Source organism: Aspergillus glaucus (genome assembly GCF_001890805.1).
Source record: "Aspergillus glaucus CBS 516.65 unplaced genomic scaffold ASPGLscaffold_21, whole genome shotgun sequence".
In the NCBI taxonomy this organism is placed as follows: Eukaryota; Fungi; Ascomycota; class Eurotiomycetes; order Eurotiales; family Aspergillaceae; genus Aspergillus; species Aspergillus glaucus.
This window is the reverse complement of record NW_019170473.1, coordinates 392,738-412,081: the sequence shown is the minus strand read 5'-3', so window position 1 is coordinate 412,081 and position 19,344 is coordinate 392,738. Positions and strand designations below refer to the sequence as shown.

General features: G+C 50.9%; 11 protein-coding genes across 11 annotated transcripts; 8 read left to right on the top strand and 3 right to left on the bottom strand.

The window, feature by feature from the left end:
* Positions 1–22: 22 nt before the first annotated feature.
* On the top strand, positions 23–2,069 carry ASPGLDRAFT_50969 (putative nucleoporin). The gene is made up of 2 exons (XM_022547427.1): positions 23–1,898; positions 1,950–2,069. The coding sequence occupies exons 1-2, from the start codon at positions 429–431 to the stop codon at positions 2,052–2,054; spliced, it is 1,575 nt and encodes a 524-aa protein (XP_022397682.1). The 5' UTR covers positions 23–428; the 3' UTR covers positions 2,055–2,069.
* A 114-nt stretch (positions 2,070–2,183) lies between these two features.
* ASPGLDRAFT_60670 (uncharacterized protein) lies at positions 2,184–2,817 on the bottom strand (the record flags this gene model as incomplete). Its single annotated transcript, XM_022548447.1, has 4 exons — positions 2,184–2,497; positions 2,562–2,628; positions 2,714–2,745; positions 2,805–2,817. 4 exons carry the CDS (start codon positions 2,815–2,817, stop codon positions 2,460–2,462), a joined length of 150 nt encoding a protein of 49 aa, XP_022397681.1. The 3' UTR covers positions 2,184–2,459.
* A 352-nt stretch (positions 2,818–3,169) lies between these two features.
* ASPGLDRAFT_50967 (transcription factor SPN1) lies at positions 3,170–4,969 on the top strand. The gene is made up of 4 exons (XM_022547426.1): positions 3,170–3,814; positions 3,865–3,947; positions 4,005–4,483; positions 4,537–4,969. The coding sequence occupies exons 1-4, from the start codon at positions 3,223–3,225 to the stop codon at positions 4,781–4,783; spliced, it is 1,401 nt and encodes a 466-aa protein (XP_022397680.1). The 5' UTR covers positions 3,170–3,222; the 3' UTR covers positions 4,784–4,969.
* A 134-nt stretch (positions 4,970–5,103) lies between these two features.
* On the top strand, positions 5,104–6,179 carry ASPGLDRAFT_156238 (HIG1 domain-containing protein). The gene is made up of 2 exons (XM_022542372.1): positions 5,104–5,267; positions 5,339–6,179. Exons 1-2 carry the CDS (start codon positions 5,227–5,229, stop codon positions 6,093–6,095), a joined length of 798 nt encoding a protein of 265 aa, XP_022397679.1. The 5' UTR covers positions 5,104–5,226; the 3' UTR covers positions 6,096–6,179.
* Positions 6,180–6,423: 244 nt separating this feature from the next.
* ASPGLDRAFT_28619 (putative MFS peptide transporter) lies at positions 6,424–8,617 on the bottom strand (the record flags this gene model as incomplete). The annotated part of the gene is made up of 6 exons (XM_022543773.1): positions 6,424–7,190; positions 7,244–7,398; positions 7,451–7,822; positions 7,879–8,113; positions 8,151–8,264; positions 8,317–8,617. The coding sequence occupies 6 exons, from the start codon at positions 8,615–8,617 to the stop codon at positions 6,424–6,426; spliced, it is 1,944 nt and encodes a 647-aa protein (XP_022397678.1).
* Positions 8,618–9,875: 1,258 nt separating this feature from the next.
* Positions 9,876–12,259, top strand: ASPGLDRAFT_50963 (uncharacterized protein). Its single transcript, XM_022547425.1, has one exon. It carries the CDS (start codon positions 9,884–9,886, stop codon positions 12,146–12,148), a length of 2,265 nt encoding a protein of 754 aa, XP_022397677.1. The 5' UTR covers positions 9,876–9,883; the 3' UTR covers positions 12,149–12,259.
* An 86-nt stretch (positions 12,260–12,345) lies between these two features.
* Positions 12,346–12,816, top strand: ASPGLDRAFT_28617 (uncharacterized protein; the record flags this gene model as incomplete). Its single annotated transcript, XM_022543772.1, has 3 exons — positions 12,346–12,364; positions 12,411–12,633; positions 12,729–12,816. The coding sequence occupies 3 exons, from the start codon at positions 12,346–12,348 to the stop codon at positions 12,814–12,816; spliced, it is 330 nt and encodes a 109-aa protein (XP_022397676.1).
* Positions 12,817–12,831: 15 nt separating this feature from the next.
* ASPGLDRAFT_809921 (tRNA maturation protein LHP1) lies at positions 12,832–14,662 on the bottom strand. The gene is made up of 3 exons (XM_022550095.1): positions 14,394–14,662; positions 13,186–14,296; positions 12,832–13,129 (listed from the first exon to the last, which is right to left on the bottom strand). Exons 2-3 carry the CDS (start codon positions 14,235–14,237, stop codon positions 13,027–13,029), a joined length of 1,155 nt encoding a protein of 384 aa, XP_022397675.1. The 5' UTR covers positions 14,238–14,296; positions 14,394–14,662; the 3' UTR covers positions 12,832–13,026.
* Positions 14,663–15,324: 662 nt separating this feature from the next.
* ASPGLDRAFT_809880 (uncharacterized protein) lies at positions 15,325–15,982 on the top strand. The gene is made up of 3 exons (XM_022550094.1): positions 15,325–15,466; positions 15,520–15,686; positions 15,739–15,982. Exons 2-3 carry the CDS (start codon positions 15,570–15,572, stop codon positions 15,940–15,942), a joined length of 321 nt encoding a protein of 106 aa, XP_022397674.1. The 5' UTR covers positions 15,325–15,466; positions 15,520–15,569; the 3' UTR covers positions 15,943–15,982.
* Positions 15,923–18,057, top strand: chsD (chitin synthase D). Its single transcript, XM_022547424.1, has one exon. The coding sequence runs from the start codon at positions 15,974–15,976 to the stop codon at positions 17,861–17,863; it is 1,890 nt and encodes a 629-aa protein (XP_022397673.1). The 5' UTR covers positions 15,923–15,973; the 3' UTR covers positions 17,864–18,057.
* A 343-nt stretch (positions 18,058–18,400) lies between these two features.
* Positions 18,401–19,252, top strand: ASPGLDRAFT_50960 (uncharacterized protein). The gene is made up of 2 exons (XM_022547423.1): positions 18,401–18,487; positions 18,540–19,252. Exons 1-2 carry the CDS (start codon positions 18,473–18,475, stop codon positions 18,909–18,911), a joined length of 387 nt encoding a protein of 128 aa, XP_022397672.1. The 5' UTR covers positions 18,401–18,472; the 3' UTR covers positions 18,912–19,252.
* The last annotated feature ends 92 nt before the right edge of the window (positions 19,253–19,344 follow it).

Below are 19,344 nucleotides of genomic sequence, written 5' to 3'. Positions count from 1 at the left end.
GGTTTTTTTTAGGAATTGGAACCATTTAGCTATTCAAAACTGGACCGATTTCACCAGGTTTAGCGAGCAATGCTGTTTTGGTTGTCACTGACAAAACACGTGACCGCTGCCGAAAAAACAATGGGGCCGCAGCTCCCAGGAAGCTTCAGTGAGAGACTGAAGTGACAGGCTCGCCTTCCGCGCCGGTGTCCAACGCCTGTTATTTCATTGTTTGCTCTGCGCCAATGCGATCCTGAGGAGTCGCTTATTTCTGTTCTTTCTAATACTTATCGACTCGTCTTTGCACCGCGCGCGATACCGGAGATTGTTGTTCTTTTTTTTTTTCTGCCGGACAACTCGTTGCTACCCGGACTTTCCAATTTCCTCATCACTTCCTAAATCGCAGTAACCTTCTTCATACAAAGACCCTCTCATAAATCGAATCCGAGATGTCCCTCTTCGGAAACGCACCGCCCGCCGGTGGTGGTGGGCTATTTGGCTCCACCGCCAACAAACCCAGTCCATTTGGTTCGAATACAGGTACGGCCGGTACTCAGCCTAGCGGAGGAGGACTGTTCGGCTCGACTCCCAGTAACCAGCAGCCCTCGACGGGTGGTGGAGGATTATTTGGTTCGGCACAGAATAACCAGGGTGCGCCTGGTGCTACTGGTGGTGGATTGTTTGGCTCAACGCCGCAGAATAACCAACAACAAGGTGCTACAGGAGGTGGTTTGTTTGGCTCGACGGCGAATCAACAGAGTTCGACTGGTGGTGGTGGGTTATTTGGGTCTTCGACGCCGCAGAACCAGCAGCCTTCTGGGGGCGGCCTGTTTGGCGCTACAGCGACACAGAATCAGCCCTCCGGTGGTAGTGGTTTGTTTGGCTCCTCGACAGCACAGACTCAACCCTCAGGCGGGGGCTTGTTCGGATCCACGACTCAGCAAAAGCCTGCCGGTGGTCTCTTTGGCGGCGGCGGATTAGGAGGAGGACAGCAACAACAGACCGGGGGTGGTCTCTTTGGTGGCGGAGGACAACAACAACAGCAACAACAGCAGCAACAACAACAACCGCAACCACAGACTGGCGGTGGTTTATTTGGGGCTAGCACACAGCAGCAACATCAACAGCCAGCGCAGCAGAGTGTCTGGGGGAATAATACATTGGGTGGTCAGCCACAGCAGGGACAGCAACCTCAATTGGGACAAAGCACTGCGCAGCAGCCGGGGTCTAGTCTTTGGTCGCCAGGACGTGCTGTGACGGGAGTGCACAGAACCGTGCCGATGCAGATGGCAATTATCAAGGACAAATGGGAGAGCACGAGCTTTTCTTCTCCGTTTAGAACATATCTGTACAACAATGTTGGCGAGGAAGCGGCACCCTTCTATCAACCCGGTCCCGAGGACGACGAGGCAAAATGGGAAGAAGCTTTGCGGCAGAGACCTACGTCAGGAAACGTGCCTGTTCTCGTGAGAGGATTCTGGGAACTGGGAAAGCGCGCTCAGAGACAAAAGGACTTCTTGACCATGATGCAGAACCGCCTCCACGAAATCAACAACTGCCTCTCTGAATTACTCTCTCGCCACGACCTGAAGATTTCCGTCAAGATTGCCGACTGCCGGCGAAAGCACATCGTCCTGAGCAAGCGATGCCTTGCGCTCGCAGCCAAGACGCAAGTACTGCGAAATCGTGGTTACGCAATGGACGATACAGAGGAGGAGCTGAAGAAGAAGCTTGCTCATCTGGAGCGCTCTGTCTTCGACCCAACGCTGAATGGACGTGGAGAGGAGATTTGGGCTCGGATGCTGGCGATCCGTGAGCACTCGAAGCGTCTGCAAGTTGAGATGGACCGGGCTGGTGCGAACGCGGCTACGCAGGGTGAGGATGAGCTGGACGAGAATACCATGAAGATTGTTAAGAAGGTATGGACATTGCGGACTTTTCAGTATTGGGTTGAAGCTAACGATTATCAGATTCTTGATGACTACCACGCTCAGATCCAACACTTGCAGAAGGAGTTGAGCTCGGTCAGGAAAGACTATGAGGAGGCACAGGAGGCGCAGGGGCTTGCGGATTAGATTTCTTTTTTTTTTCTTGTTTTGGGCTCACACAACTTTGTCTCGCTATGTGATATGCTTCTGTTCCTCTTGTGTATGCGTGGTAATAGGTAATCCGGTACGAAAACATTCATGTAATGGAGCAACGGAGTTATGGAGACCGTTTGTCATTCTACCAATTGCCGTTCTATAAGTAGCAAGATCATGCTTTCCATTTCTCTATATCCATGACCCAAGACAAACGAAAAATGTACAATACTAATACATCATGCCATGACTCCTGTTAGTCAAGCGAGAGAGAAACACCAGACCATGTAGTATACGATGTATGTCATTTCTTCATGACAGCCATTCCATCACGGTCTTTTCGAATTTTCAAAGATCATCAGTTGGTTGGAGCGGGTGAAGTCGTGACGGGGAGGCAGTTTAGAGGAACTTCTTAACGAAGTCGACGGTGAAGGGGGCTATAATTGAAAGCAGACAGTCAGTATGAGTGTGCCCTAGGCAAATAGGACGAAGGGAACGTACAGAGGTAGAGCATGACGGCACCGGCGACGGCAGAGCGAATGGTCTGCGAGGCCTGGATTTCTCCAGCCTTGGTGAGGATTGTCAGAACCAGTCTTGGAAAATCCTCTTTATGCGAAGAGAGCGTAGACGACGAGTGTAACTGGGGTATTTACCTTGATCTGCTCCTTGGAGAGCTGTTCCTGGCCTGTTCGGTGGTTAGCTGTGATTCCCAAGGCGATGATAGAGGTGAATTCTGCGACTTACCTGGTGCGAACATTGTGAGTTAATAGAGTATTTGTGTATTGCAACTGTAGTACTGATGGTGACTGTGAATGTCGAGTTGAACCGAATTTCATGAAGCCTTTCATTCTGCCGGCGGCACAGACCACATGACCAGCCCCGACGGAGGCGGAATTTCTTTCTGCTGCTTGACTTCCTGTACTCTTACATCTGTTTTGCGGCGCGAGTCGTGGCCTTTTTTTTTTTTTTTTTTCTTCTTCTATTAATTGCTTGGATCCATACTCCTCTATTCTAATTACTCCATTCTTGATACTAAATCACTGAGGCGCGCGTCAAAATCCAATCGCGGAACCGCTTTTAATCACCCCGATTCGTATCCTTCCTTCGCTAGCTCCTTTTCATCTCTCACGTTCACTTCTCCACGACGTCGCATCATCTCACCATGTCCGCCAGCCCCGAGCCAGAGGCAAAGCCTACCCTACCCGCTGACCCTGTCGCGGAAGAAGATGGCCAGCCCGAGCAAGACACCAAAGCCGCCACCCCGATCGCAGGCGATGACGACAACGACGAGAACGAGGGAGCAGAGCTAAAGGCGCAAGTCGACGGAGCGGATGATGATGAGGACGATGAGGAACTCGCTAAGCCGGTGGCTGCTGCGGACGATGACAATGACGACGAAGAGGATGCCAACGATGACGGTTCCGACGACGAGTCGATTCTTTCTGAAGTCGATGAGGCGCAATTCGAGGACTTTGATCCTGAGAATGTCGATGTTGAGGATCGGCCGCAGTTGGCGATTGATGAGGAGAATTTGAAGTTGGTCGGTCGGCACAAGCGCAAGAGGACTGAGGAGGGTGGTGATGGTGAGCGGTCGTCGAGGAGGAAGAAGGAAGGACGGCGTGAAAAGAAGACTCGTCGGATGAAGGAGTTGGAGGAGGGTGGTGAAGATGATGAAGGGGAGGGCAAGTCGAGGAGGAGGGAGAAGAAGAAGAGAGATGCTACTCCTGATGAGGAGTTGTTGGATCCTGAGACGCGTATGTCTTTCTTCCCTTCAAATATCGATGGCATCTAACAAGCATTGCAGGTCGTCGTCGGGCCCTTGACCGAGCTATGGACCAGGCGCTGAAGAAGCCTACGAAGCGACGTGCCAAGAAGGCTGATGGAATCGTACGTCTTCGAGAAGTCTATATCATGGGTAATCTGGTACTAATCTGATTGCTCTAGGACCTCGAGCAAATGGCCGATGCTGAAATCGAGAGCATGCGCAAGCGCATGACCAACGCCGCTCAAATGGACGCCTTTGCCCGTCGGGAGGGCAAGCCCGCCATGCACAAGCTCAAGATGTTGCCAGAGGTTGTCTCGCTGCTCAACCGCAACCAATACATGAACAGTCTGGTCGACCCGGAAATCAACCTTCTGGAGGCTGTCAAGTTCTTCCTCGAGCCGCTTGATGACGGATCTTTGCCAGCCTACAATATCCAGCGCGATCTGATGAATGGCTTGGCCAGGCTCCCCATCAACAAGGAGGCCCTGGTGGCCAGTGGAATCGGCAAGGTGATTGTGTTTTACACCAGGAGCAAACGCCCCGAGGCTGGCATCAAGCGTCTAGCGGAGCGTCTGCTTGCGGAATGGACGCGACCTATCTTGCAGCGCAGTGATGACTATTCGAAGCGGGTTTACCAGGAGGCTGCATTCGATCCTACGTACGTGCTTTATCCATTGACTTTGTCCACGTATTTGATACTGACCTGAATAGGAAACTCACCAACCGCGCACCCACAGCCCAAGCGACTGCGGCAGAAGCCCGGGCACGAGAACTTCTTCCTCCCCGACTAGCAAACCGTGCCCGTGCCGAAATCACGCACACCAGCTACACAGTGGTGCCCCGTCCAACAATGGTGCAGGAGAGCAAATTCGCTCGTCCTCTGGGAGCCAGTGGCGAGGATCGGTTCCGACGGATGCGGGCGCGACAGATTGCAGCCTCGAAGGGATCTCGAAGATAGATACTCGTCTATACGGGTCCTTTCGCCATGGTTTTTCTTCTTATTTCCGGTTTTTTGGTCAGGTTGTCATGGCGTCTGGGCGTATTGCATCTTCTCTTATTTTAAATTGCTTGTGTATTATGCATCTAGAAATGGATATTATACGGGGTCCAATCTAATAATAAACAAAACAAGCATTACTCGTGCGATACGATAGACTCGGTAAAACCCGCCGAGCTATATCCGGCGGCAGTCGCCGAGCAGACCCCGACCGGACGACGTCACACCCGGTTTTTGGTCGGCCCTCCATTACGGAGAAATTTGATTATATCAGACCATCGTCCGGGGTCTGTGACTTCACTCCGAGTCACCATTTTCTTCGATCTTTCGTTCATACTCTGGAATTGTCTCCTTCTCTACCATCTTATAGAATTTTCACCTCTATAGAACCCTAATACTCCAACATGAAGCTCTTATCAAAGGATGAAGAGGATGCGCACTACAGGTACGTCGGCGTTCCCCCACGGAGAAACCACCACAACGCACTCACTAACAAAAAAAAAAAAAAACCTCCAGCTCCGTCCTCAAAGGCGGCACCCTGGGCACACTCGTCGGTCTCGCCGCAGGCGTCGGCGGCGTAATGTTCGCCCAAAAACGCTACGCCACAATCCGCAACCTCACCCTCCCCATGAAGTCCTTCCTCGTCACCTCCTCGGGAACCTTTGTCGGAATCATCTCCGCCGACAACGCCTCGCGCTCCTTCGAAGCCTCCCGCAACGCCGAACGCCAATGGTACGAGAACCGCGAGCAGCGTCTCCGCGAGGAGGGGCTGCAGGGCATGAGCTTTATGGACCGTGCATTCGCGTTTGCCCGTCAGGAGAAGTACAAGATTGTCAGTGCTACGTGGGTGGCTAGTATGATTGGGTCGTGGGTGTTTGTGGGCCGGAACCCGTATTTGTCTGGGCAGCAGAAGCTTGTGCAGGCGCGTGTGTATGCGCAGGGTCTGACGCTGGCGGTGTTGGTTGCGTCGGCAGCGTTTGAGATTTCGGATCAGAGGAAGGGTCGTGGGATGTTGAAGCAGGGGCGGGAGGGTAAGGGGGCGGATATGAATGCGGCGGCTAAGGAGAAGGTTGCGGAGGAGCAGCAGGGGGATTTGTGGAAGGATATGGTTGCTGCTGAGGAGGAGAGGTTGAAGCAGAAGCACCAGTCGTTGTACGAGAAGCCGCAGGCGCATGCTGAAGAGCCTGTTGGTCAGGGTGAGAAGGGTGAGAAGGGTGAGAAGAACGAGAGTGAGAAGGGGGGCGAGAAGAAGGAGAAGAAGAAGAAGAACTAAGTACATGCTTGATTCTGTTTTGACGACACAAGGCAGGTCCTTCTCTGTCTGTTGGATATTTGGGTGCATTTTATGTGGTAAAAAGGCGTTCTGTTATATAATGTATTCCTACTGTACGCAAGATTCAATCTCCTACTTCAAGACTTCCTGAACTTGACAAGATTGGAGAATTTCATTTTATTACATACTAACCAATCAGCTAGATACAAAGACGAAAACACTTTGATAGCCAACAAAATACACCCCCAAGAACCCTAACCTAAAACGTACCACAAGGAACGGCAACGGCGATGGCAACGACAACAACGTCAACAACCAACACCCACGCTCAGTGCCTCACTCTGCGGTCTCCAAGCTCCATCGACTCGGTCTCACTGTCAAATCCGGCATGTCTGTAACTTCCAGTATCATACTCATATCCGAGAACCGCCTGACTCTCCTCATCCTTCTTCCTAGTATCACCCACAAAGCAAGAAGCCTGAATATTGTTAAGCTCGTCTTCCTCCCTATCAAGACTGCGGTGCGAGATGTAAAACAAGTTCCCGCCAATGAAAGCCAGAATCGCAACAAAGCCATAGTTCCAGACGAGAAGGGGATCGGTCGAGAGAGCGGTCAGACCCTGCTGGATAGCAGACGAGATGGCGTTCATGAAGAGGAAGAGCGATTGCACCAAACTCTTCATGTTCTTTGGGGCCTTGGTGTATGCATACTCATATCCCGTAATCGACGCCAGGATCTCCGAGATTGCAACCAGGATGTATGGCACCGCCTGCACCCACACGTTGATCGGGGCTGGTTCTTTACACACGCTTGGGTGGTCACCGCAGGGACTAGTCTTGTAGATGTAGTACTGGGTGACTGTCGCAGCGACCATGGACAAAGAGGCGAGGATGAAGCCGGTGTAGATGCGCTTGAGAGGGGTGAATTTGATGCCCATGCGGCTGAGACCCGGGTAGATGAGATGGTCCATGATGGGGATGAAGATGATTAGGGCGAGGGGGTTGAGGTTGAGGATGATGTCGTTGGGGGCGCCGTGGAGTTGCATGGTTGCCGCTTGTGAGGTGAGGTTGTTGGTCATTTGGCTATAGGTGAGCCCTACTTTAGTTAGCTTCTATTCTTTCTCTGTATGTTGAGGGGAGGAGACGTACAGTAGAGCGGATACCAGAGGAAGATAACACAGGCCTTGGCGACACGACGGACCTCATCAACCCACAAGTCATCGAAAGTCATCCATTCGGGCCTGTGGTCAATCTTGCTCGGCTTCGTGTCCTCCCAGAAGGCACGAGACTTGCAGTTGCGAATACTAACATCGTTAGCCACTTGACCCTTCATGCCCTGGGGAAAAGCGAACTCACAGTGTCCTCGGATTCCACGACCACTTCTTCATCAACGCAAGCCACCACAACTTACAAGCCTTTCCCAACACAGACCCCGTAGGCGGCGTAACCGAATACTTATTCCGGCAAACATACAACACAAGCGGACAGAGCCCAAACATGATCGTTGGAATCAAGAACGCCAGCCAGAACCCGACGTATCGCTCCGCGTAGACCATGGAGATGGAACCCGTTAAAGCACCGACGTTGATCATGCAGTAGAAGTACATGAATATACGCGAGATGGTCTGGCCTGGGTCGACAATCACGCGTTCACCGGTTTTGGCGATGGTTCTGACGTAGAGACGTGTTTCTTTGTATTGTTCTGCGATTAGGGGAGAGATGTTTGACCTGCCTGGTTAGCAACGCGTTTTTAGTAGGAATTGGGACGGGAGGGAAGGCCTTACTTGAAGCCCCCAACGCCAATACCGAAGACAACCAGACCCACGGAGAAACATCCCAGAGATCCCTGGGGGTGTGTAATAACCGACGGCAACGCAGAGATAATCAAGATGATATGGCCCAAAAACGCAAAGACAATCGAGAGCTGGATAGTCTTGAGTCGTCCGAGGAACTCATCGCCAATCCAGGCACCCACGAGCGGAGTCACGTAGCACCAGAACGTGTTGACTAGATCATGAGCTGCTGGTTTTCAGAATGTTTGAGCAGGAATACTTACACGTCGTAAGACCAGTCGCGGCTTGCTGTCCCATGCCCAGAGCACCAGGCTGGCCAGAACCATCGGCACCGGTCGTCGAACCCTCAGGCAGAGGCTGCTGGATGTAGTTGACAACTAGAACAATAGTTAGAGCCTAGAACCGAGTTTCTCGGGGATGAAGACTCACAAACAGCAGCTGTTCCAAAGAACGAGAATCTCTCGCACAACTCCACAAACGCAATCGTGTAAGCAACCCAGGGAACCTTGCCCGACACGCGACGCAAAGTGCTCTCTTCTTCCACCGTAGGACGCTCATACTCATCGTCATCCAAGAACCTAGAAGAAGTAGAGAACACCGTGGACTTGACTGGAGAGACGGTGGCATTGGCACGCTCGGAGGATTTGTGTTCAGATGCGTCGGTCAGATGGGACTTGAAGCTGAGCCAGGACTTGTAGCTGTTTGTAGTTGAGCTTCGTTTTTCTTTCATCGTGGTGAGTTGGAAGAGGTGGACTTGAACACGAGATAAAATACAAGAGGGGTAGTAAACGAATGAACATCCACGAGGACGAGGACGAGGTCGAGGGTGGGGAGAAAAGGAGAAAAGAAGAAGAGGAAGAGGAAGCGAGAGAGAAAAACATAAAGGTTTGTGTGTGTGTGCGTTATTTCTGAACAAAAAAACATCTTGATCGATGGTGTATGTTTGAATGAGGGGGTTTCAGTGAATGACCAGAAAGAGATTTCACAGGGACATAGTTGTAATTAAGGGTTATACAAGTAAAGAGGGGCATTAGCTACTTTTTTACTATTTAAAGGAGAGAGACTAAAATGAGGGTATGCAGAGTATACTCGCGCTGGATTTTTTTTTTTTTTTTTTTTTTTTTTTTTTTCAATACAGAAGCTCTATATGACCGTATCCAAGGTTAGGGCAAGGACAAACAGACTGGGTAGGGCACGCCATGCATGCAGCAACAAAAAAGTGAAAGGAAGAAACAAGAAACTTATCGTGGATTCTCTGGCAGTTGTATATACTCCGTGCCCGTCTTCGATTCTTAGAACACGGTGTCAAGATATACCGAGTAAGGTAAGCAGTACTGCCGGGGAGGGTTGATGATTGATGCGATGCTGACTATTTGGACCTTTGGCAGTTTCCTATGCTTCCAGTGATCACTCAATTGCATGAGTTTCTCGAAAAAAATGCCTTATTCGAGGCTTGGAATCCCACATCTTGGACCGCCTTGTTGGAAGCTTACCGGTTCGTCGAGCAGCGCTGCGCGTTGCTGGGTATTTCAGCCACAATAAGAAACGAAGCGGCATGGGCAAACTTACTAAAAAAACGCTGGCTTGATAAATCGAGACCACGATTATGACTGTATACACATGTGCTCTGGTCCTTGCAGGAAATGCATGTGGTATCTTTTAGAGCCTCGCATACATTCAAATTTGGAAGTGTCTGGCACACTGTCTGTGGCTACTGTTTGTTTGCTGGAGTGAACCATGGGTATGTGATTCTTTGTGTGGTGGATACAAACTCGCTGCAGATGTAATGATACTCCTGTAGCAAGCATGATTAGGTCTTCTGGATAATATAAATCAAAATTCTATATCAAATACTGCTTGACAGCTTCATGTAGCTGCAATGTGTATAGAAGTCGGCTAACATGCCCGATCCGGAAACCCGCCATCTCCACGCGGAGATAACCTCTTGTAAATCTTGCATTTGCCTCCGACCAACAATACAAGAGACAACACAATAATGGCTCGACGCCAGAAATTAGTCTGCAATGCCTGCCGCCAGCGCAAAAGTAGATGCGATGGGGGCACTCCATCGTGCTCCAATTGTACCGCCACCGGCCGCCAATGTCACTACGACAAGGCGCCGTCGTTGGCCTACGTGCGCGCATTGCAGGAGCGCATCCAAATGCTAGAAAGCCGGCAAACTGTACCCAAAGAAGGATCCGTGCCGCTGAATTTTGCCGGGCAGGACGAAGAGTCCATTAGTGTGGACGCGCGGGGTGATTTGAGCTACCATAATCTGACTTCCGCCATCCACGAAACTCCGTCTGAGAAGGAGTCTGCTTCAACGATAGGGGCACCGCCGTCATCCTCGAGTCTGTCGGCAATAACAGCGACAGCGACACCTTCGGGGACGGAGCAGGTGAACGGAGCGGAAATTCGACGGGCTCTGGTGGCGCACGCGACGGCGCAAAGGCAACAAGAGAATCAGCACCTGGATCTTATTGCCACCCATACAGATATCCCTCCTCCACTAGCGAGGACATTGTTGGAACTGTACTGGTGCTGGCTGCATACTAGTTTTCTCTTCGTTTATCGTCCCACGTTTACCCGGGACATGCCGTTGCTGGTCGGGCAGGGGGGCCGTTCATATTGCTCGGATACGTTACTGAAAGTGGTTTACGCCCATAGTTGCCGATTTGTGCGAGACCCAGAAAGTACCTGGGATCCATTAGGACGCGATGAGACGTTCCAACAGTTTGCAGACCGATTGATGTCGGAGGCGCAGGTCGCCCTGGCGATGGAGACAATCAATCCACCATCGATCCCGACGATTCAAGCGTTACTACAGCAATCGGCGCGTGATATGGCTTATGGTCGGTCATCACAAGCATGGTTGTATTCGGGAATGGCGTTTCGCATGGCGATTGATTTGGGGATACACGTGTCAACAGAACGGCTGCAGCGATATGCACGGTGGTTGTCACCGGAGGACATTGAAGTACGGAAGCGACTCTTTTGGAGCCTGTATGCGTGGGATAAACATATCAGTTTGTATCTGGGGCGTATGCCTAACTTTCTGGCGGGAACTGACAGTATTCCCTTGGAGTTCTTGGATGATTATACCGAGACGGAGCCCTGGCAACCATTCTACGGATCCGAACGATTGGACAACCCAGGCGATTATCCCCCGACTCCTGGTTATGTTGTCTCATGCTTCACAGCTCTGTGCAAACTGTGCAAGACTCTGAGCCGCTTAATGCTCGAGCTGTACAGTCCCGGCACTAATAAACCAAAAAGGGAATCTGCCCAGGACTTCTCCAAAATGGCAGTCTTTGTTGCGATAAATGAGGAGCTCCAGGTATGGCAGACTGGGTTACCGCCGTTTCTCAAGATCGATCCTCAGAACATACCTGCCGTCAGTCCTCCCCATCACATCACCTCTCTCAACCTTATGTACCATACGACTTTGATCCTGCTGCATCGGCCACACGTGGCGGGACAGAGGGATCTGAACGCACCCGCCGTGCAGCGTAGCTGGAAAATCTGCAAGACGGCTATGCGGGCGATACATGATATTCTGCAGCTGTATGTGGGGACATTTGGGTTTTCGCATATCACCTACATGAATAGTTACTGTACCTACACGGCGGCTACGACAGCGGTGTATCAGCTGGAGATTGACGATGAGCAGCAGAAGACAATTGGACCAACACGGAACTCCATCTGGACGGAACTGAAGTTCTTACTAGATATCTTGCAGCGTACTGCTGTGTCAATGACAGGTCTCAACCGCAGCATTGACATTATCCGCTCACGGCTGAAGAAGATCCTCGACAGACGAGCGGCTTCACAATTACAATCCCTGTTCCCACCACACCTGAGTTCTGAGCGCATGCCGTCGCAGTCCTCACAGCCTCCTTCTCCCCCATCTTACTTCCAATCACCAGAGCCCACCTTCTCTGACGCCCGTCCGACATCATCCACGACGCCGTCTCTTCTTCCTCGACAGTCTCAACCTAACCCACTCAACCCCGGATTGCAGAACGAGAACCCACTTACTCAAGACAACACAAACCTGGAAGCATGGGCTAGCTGGCTGCCTGCGTTTCCAGGACAGGACGTGTCACTGGGGACAGAGTCGCTCTTTGACTGCGAGGCAGGGTTAAGTCCGGATACGCGATGTGCATTGATGGGGTCGAATCTAGATCCGCATTTGAGTCTTGATTATCCCTTAACGGGGGAGGCGATGGATGAGTATAGCCGGTTTACGGAGGGGTTGTAGATAACATTCTTATGCATAATGAATTACTTGATGTATTATATGCGGTACTGGTACATACATAGTAAATAGATCTAATGTTTTATCCCCAAATCGGAGGGGATCGGATACCCCACATTTCCCCGTCCCCTCACCGGTTCCTGTACACAACTTCTATCCTACTCTTCTATCCCATTCCAATACCATCAACAGCTCTAAAAATGACAGTCTACCACGTCGGTCTGTAACCCCATGCCCATCCCATAATAAAACTAACAAAAACCAGTCCTCTTCCGCCTCAAGCAAGGCGTGACATCCGCCCAACTCTCCGCCTGGAAGAACACCAGCCAGGGAATGGTAGGCAAGATCCCCGGCTTGATCTCGTTACACGCGAACTCGCCGTTGCCAATTTCTGTGCCCCGGGCTAAGGGGTTTGATTATGGGCTTGTGGCGGTTTTGGAGTCGCCGGGGCATGTGGAGGGGTACTCGAAGCATCCGGTGCATTTGGAGTGAGTTTTTCCCCCTAGCTTTGTGTTTTTGGTTACTTAGGAAGTAATCATTTTAGGGGAATATGAGGGTGACCAGTGACTGATGATTGTGATAGGAGCCAGAAGTTGAGGATGGAGTTGTGTGAGGATACATTGGCGTACGATCTGGAGTTTGAGCCTCCTACTAGAGAGAAGAAGGATTGAATGGGTTTAAGAGTAACATAAGGCAAAGGCTTGGACTGAACTAGGACGAGACGAGGTATATACAACGCCGGATATGATTGAATTAAGAATGGTTCTCTTGAACTGACATGACTTTTACCCGATACAATACTTTTATAAACCAGTCCCATGTGCTTGCCCGTATGAAGATGAGCCAAAAAGAAAAAAAGGAAAGAAACGAGATTACCCATATTACTCCTTGGAATCGACCTTCTTAGCTGGTTGCTCGCTGCCCTCTTCTTCGCGAGTGCGCTTCTGGCCAGCTTCGGCGGTGCTCTGGACGACGGGGACGCCGCTGTTATAACTGTTAGTGACATGTTCCTAGAGAGTTAACTTGTGAGTGTGACATACCGAGAATCCTTTTCATCGCGGGGCTTCTCGTCCGCAAAGCCCTTCTTCTGGTCCTCTTCCCGACGCTCCCTCCAGTCACGGCGGTCATCCCTGTTACCGCCACGGCCACCACGGCCACCACGACCGCCACGACCGCCACGACCACCACGGCCGCGCCCACGGTGGCCACCACGGCCACGGCTGGGCTGAACGCGACCAGCTTCGATCTCCTTGACCTTCTCTTCACAGTATTCCTTCTTGCTCTTGATGATCAGGTCCTGACCCTTCCACTGAGGCTTGGGGTCGAGCTCCAGGAAAGCCTTCTGCTTCTCTTCCGACTCGAATTCAACGAAGACGCTTCCCTTGAAGCTCTTGTCGGGTGTGCGACGGAGACGGATGGCGTTGGTGGGACCGTAGGGTGCGAAGAACGCTTCAATGTCGAACTGGGTGCTGGGTTCCTCATTTCCGAATCCCTTAACGTAGACGCTCCGGTTCATGGCCTTATTCTCGAAGACCTTGACGACGTTGGGGTCATGGTTGGCGGTGACCGACTCAGGGAGGGGGTTCTTGCGGCGCACGCCGGTGTCGTTGTCGGTAAGCTCGAGCACCTCAGACGACTTGAGAGCCTCGACGACGGCGCTGAACGGCTGGAAGCGGCGCATACGCTTGAAGGTGTGCAGGAGGTCAAGGGGAACAGAGTTGTTGGTGCTTCCGCCAACCTTGGAGAGAAGGAATTTGTCCGCGACGAGGTTGGAGTCAGAGAAGTAGAATTCAACTTGCTTGCGGATCTCAACGGGGTCGTCAGTCTCCTGCTGAGTCGAGGGGTCGAACTTGGCGTTCGAGCGACCCTTGCGATCCTTGTTATCGTAGTTTCCTTCCTTGGACTTGGTCTCCTCGGCGTTCTCGGACTTCTCGCCCAGCTTTGCGGCAGCCTCGACAATGCGAGCTTCCTCGGCGTCTTCCTTCTGTTCGGGCGCAGCGCCGTTCGCGGGAGCTTTCTGTTCAGCCTTCAGCTCGGCCAAGGTGTTCTGGACATCCTGCTCGGCGGCAGCGTTGACGTTGGTGTCAGACATGATTGCGACTGTAACGCGATAGCTTGTGAGTCAGACTATTGCGAAGCAAGATATATCTCCTATGTTCAATTCAATCGATTGTAAGCACCTTATCAGAATTCACCCTTAGGATTAAGAGGGTGGCAAAGCTGCGAAGAGAAAGTTGACTCAACATACAAATTCTTCGATAGCGCGTCCAAAAAGGTCGACACGAAAGCGGAAGAGGAAGTAGTAAGAAGAAGAAGGACCGTTTCTGTGTCGTCTCTTTCAGGGTATCAAGAATCAAAGACCAAAGAACGCGACAACAAATGCAAAAAAATCTGATCTGCTCCTGGGAGAAAACAATGGCTTGTTCTCCTCTTTTTTTGATGGGAAAATTATCCTAAAAATGCGCGGCGGGGGAAATTTCTGAGCGCCACACTAAAGCTTTATCCACGTTGCCTGAGGCATCAATGCAGCACCACGCTACTCCGAATATGGAATGATGTGGCTTTTACACAGGTATATGGCAACGAGTATCACGACTACGAGACAGGAAAGGATGATACTAGTAAAAGCAGGAGACATATTGCTGAATCTGAGAATTGCCATTCATTGATTACCAGTGCAGACCAAGTCTGGTTGTTACGAACCACAGATCCTCTATTACCTAGGGAACGGGAGTTCGAAGAGAAACAAGGAGCAGGTAAGCACACGTTATGGTGATCAAATTGGCAGATTGGGCGTAGATGCTGACTTCCGCATAGTAGAATGGCAGCTCTGCCCCTGTGCCTTCCCATCATGGCAGACCCGTGTGATTGCCGTTGCCGCGGGATTGGGGTGCGCCTGCCTCTTTCGTGCAATCCCAACTATAGGCGGCTTTGACCTATCTGCTGCCTCTTCTCCTCTTCTCCTCTTCCATCATGGTGGCCTTTGATCGGATCCAAGCATAGTTTCTATCGGGCATCTTTACTTGTTGGAAGTTTTGAATAGAGATACTTTCAGCATCATCAGCTTATTTCATTTTACTTCTGCATCGTTTCGATATCAGAATCGCCTCGAGGGACTCCTTCGTCAGTCAGGTACGTCGAATCGAGTGCTTGTAACGGCTCTGTGCTACTTCAAGAGCATCGAGCTTTGCTAACTATCATCTCTTTCAAGGACCATCCGAATCGTCTGTCGAAGCACCATACGAGCTATTCCCTACGACTGCCCTCATTATGCCTGCCATTGGTGGTCCACCGCCGCCGGCGCCATGGCCCGTGAAAGATGTAAGTCAGGGTCTATTGGCAAATCGAAACATTGGACTTACATGGGTGTCCAGATCATATACGTGGCTATAGTCGGTCCGGTCATGCTGGCAGCGTTGTTTGAATGGGTGCTTTGGCTTGTTGCATTCTTGTTCTGTCTTGTCAAGGTCTACACGAAAGCAGACCATTGGTCTGTAAGATTCCTCGCCGTGGTCATCATGATTTTCTTCACGTTGTTGAGGTAAGTTGCCATCTGTCCCAAGTCTGATGCTCAAGTACTAATCACTTCACAGAGCTATCTTCCTCCCGATTATGATTGTCACTCTTCCTCTGCCAGCACAAATTACCCGGTACTTTCCAGTTCGGGGAGTTACTATCCTGCAATGGTTTGCGTTTTGGTCATTCGCCGGGCTACTTATACTGCCGTTCCTCCTTTGCGTCCATCGGCTCGTCACAAACTCGCTTGGAAGGGCAAAGAGGATAAAGCAGGTTCTTGACGACCGTACTGCTCCGAAGACAGTTATCGTGATGCCAGTGTACAAAGAAGCACCGGAAGTTCTGATCAAAGCGATCAATTCAGTGGTCGACTGCGACTACCCGGCGAATTGCATTCATGTTTTCCTGTCTTACGATGGGGGTGTGGTGGACGAGTCCTATCTTCAGGTTATTCACCATCTCGGGATCCCGATATCTTTGAAGACCTATCCCCAAAGTATCGACGTGACATACAAAAACGCCAGGGTTACTGTGTCTCGGTTCAAGCACGGCGGTAAACGACACTGCCAAAAGCAGACATTCAAGCTTATCGACAAGATCTATGCGGAATATCTCAAGCGTCGTGACGATCTCTTTGTGCTTTTCATCGACTCCGACTGCATTCTCGACAGGCTGTGTTTGCAGAACTTCATGTACGACATGGAGTTGAAGCCGGGAAGTAAGCATAACATGTTGGCAATGACGGGAGTGATCACATCGACCACGGAGCGAAACTCTCTCATTACAGTCCTCCAGGATATGGAGTATCTGCACGGCCAATTGTTCGAGCGTTCTGTTGAATCGGCGTGCGGCTCCGTGACATGTCTTCCGGGTGCTCTTACAATACTGCGATTCTCTGCGTTTCGGAAGATGGCCAAATACTATTTCGCGGACAAAGCGGAGCAATGTGATGACCTTTTCGACTATGGAAAGTGTCACTTGGGCGAGGATCGCTGGCTCACGCATCTGTTCATGGTTGGGGCCAAAGAACGCTATCAGATCCAGCTGTGCACTAGTGCATTCTGCAAAACAGAAGCCGTCCAGACGTTTAGAAGCCTTCTGAAGCAACGACGCCGGTGGTTTCTTGGCTTCGTGACCAACGAAGTATGCATGCTTACCGACATCAGAATCTGGAAGCAGTATCCTCTTTTGTGCTTCGTTCGCTTCATGCAGCACACCATCCGGACGACTGCTCTGCTCTTCTTTATCCTGGTGATTTCCGTTATAACGACGTCCAACAAAGTCGAGAACCTCCCCGTGGGCTTCCTCGCTGTGTCGCTTGGCCTGAACTATTCCCTCATGTTATATTTCGGCGCAAAGCTCAAGCGATTCAAGGCCTGGCTCTATCCACTGATGTTTATATTGAACCCATTCTTCAACTGGCTTTACATGGTATATGGGATTTTCACTGCCGGTCAACGAACATGGGGAGGACCGCGAACTGACGCTGCCGCGGCCGATAAACACACTACCCCAGAAGAGGCGGTAGAGCAGGCAAGAGCCCAAGGCGATGAGTTCAATGTCGACGTTGGTACTTTTCGATTATCGCGATGCGAAGACAGGGGCGTCCCGGTTCATCCTTCAGAGAAAGTCGAGGGACGTTTTGCTCCTGCCGCGCAACTTCCAGAGGGTGGCTATGCCAATACTTATAACGACTCCGGCGTTACCGTCGCTCAGGTTATGTCCCCACTCCCTGGGGTTCCCCGAATTCATCTCCATCCCCGACAACTCTCTTCGGACTCGGGATTCACCACGGACTCGACTAATCCAATTTCCATGCCGCACAGTGTGGAGAGCCTTATGAACGAAGATGAACAGATCAGGTTATATCTCTCTCGTAAGGGACAGGGACCCATTAGCCACACGAGTATGGAAGTGTGTGCCGACATGGGTGACTTGGACGGTCCAAGCGACAACCGCACGTCGCAGCAGGATTTTGAAGCACAGCCTCTCGAAGTGATGCCGGAGGCGGACATTGCCAGCTCGAGACCTCTTTCAACAGAGCGACCGGAATCCGCGAGATCTGCACCGAACGCTACTCCCGTGAACGGCCCATCCGAACATAGCTCTCTTGCCGAGCATGTCATTTCAGATTCGCAGTCCTCGAAATCTCAACTTTGGAAGGAAAAGACACGGTCAATGGGGCCTGAAGATATGGTCTGACGGGCGTGCAGAAGGAAGAGTAACAAAGGGGGACCAGATATGTAGGGCGACAGCACAAATTGTTTTTGGGGTATACGATTGACCATGCTTTTCTATCCTTTCTTTTTGGCAAATAGTCATTCTTTCCTTGTTTTTGTTAGTGCAAATTGTTTAGCTTTTTCAGTACTAGTAGCAAAATTATGACCCCATTGTCTTACGTCAATTGATCATAAGCCCTAATTAGTAATTACCATGTTGCTGAGTTCGAATAGCCAAAGGGACTAGAGCGTATGGTAGTATGACGGCTTCGAATTGGAATAATTCTATCTTTCCATGATCCTGGCATTCCTTCCGACCACGGCTAGTATACGCGACGATAGGTATCCCCGCATTGGTATCACTCTATTACTCTTACATCCTCGGCTATGTCACCCAACTTCAAAGAACTGGCATCCTCATCCAAAGAGATACTCGACTTATCAGAGTAGTATCATGACGATTCGCGAACCAGAAATCTATTTCCTTGAGCCAACACGATGCTCACCGAATAGTCCACTGCCATCTGTTTATCGGAACGTGCTACCACAGCCGATTACAAGGGAATCGGCAGTGGAGTATCTTGAGACACGGATGGAAGGACTCTGTGTGCTGTTATTTGTTTCCGGTCTGTTATGCCCCATACTAATGAGATATATAGGGTGGAGTGTATACTCCGTCGCCTGCGCCGCACTTTCATCTCTATTCTCATGAATGTGTTGATATGATCAGTTATCAGCATGCCGCATACGGAGTACAATATTACACTAATATTACTGAGTGTATAGGCATCCTAAACGGCCCCGCAGACCTAATACTCGGTCTAGGAGCAGGCGATACAGATATCGAACCACAAACCGTTTCTCCAGGCTCTACAACCAAAGGACTCCGTCTTCCAGTCTCAGCGGGCGACATTGTCATCCACCCAGCAGGAACTGCGCACGGCCAAACAAATGCGAAGGATGATCGGTCCATTGCTGTATTTCCCGAGATACGTTTCCCTTGCATACGGATGTACATGTACCTATGGTAGAACGCATACATAGTACAGGACATTACCCATACGGGATGGTGGAGTCGAGTCCATTGATTTGCCGGCTCTGAGGGCTTGTACGATGGCGGTCCCTCTGCCCAAGGATCCGGTTGCTCGGGGAAGGATCGCTGCAGCAGTTGTGGACTCGAGCGGCGGATGGATTTTGGGCTGAAGGAGAGCTGGGAGCTGCCTGAGAATGTTCTGTGAGTCGAAAGAGTCTAGATTCTGAATTTGATGTCCGATTGATGTCCAAAATACATTGTCAGGCATTCAGTGCCTTAGGCTACAGTCACATGAGGTTATCGATAAGCCCCGCGAAAGGCGGCGAGGTTCTGCCGGTGTCTGGATGGCGCCAGAAGGTTCGAAAAGTGGAAGCCTCTCGAAGCGTCTCCGGGTTGGCATTTGCTAATTGAGTGATTGTAGGCAGTTTAAC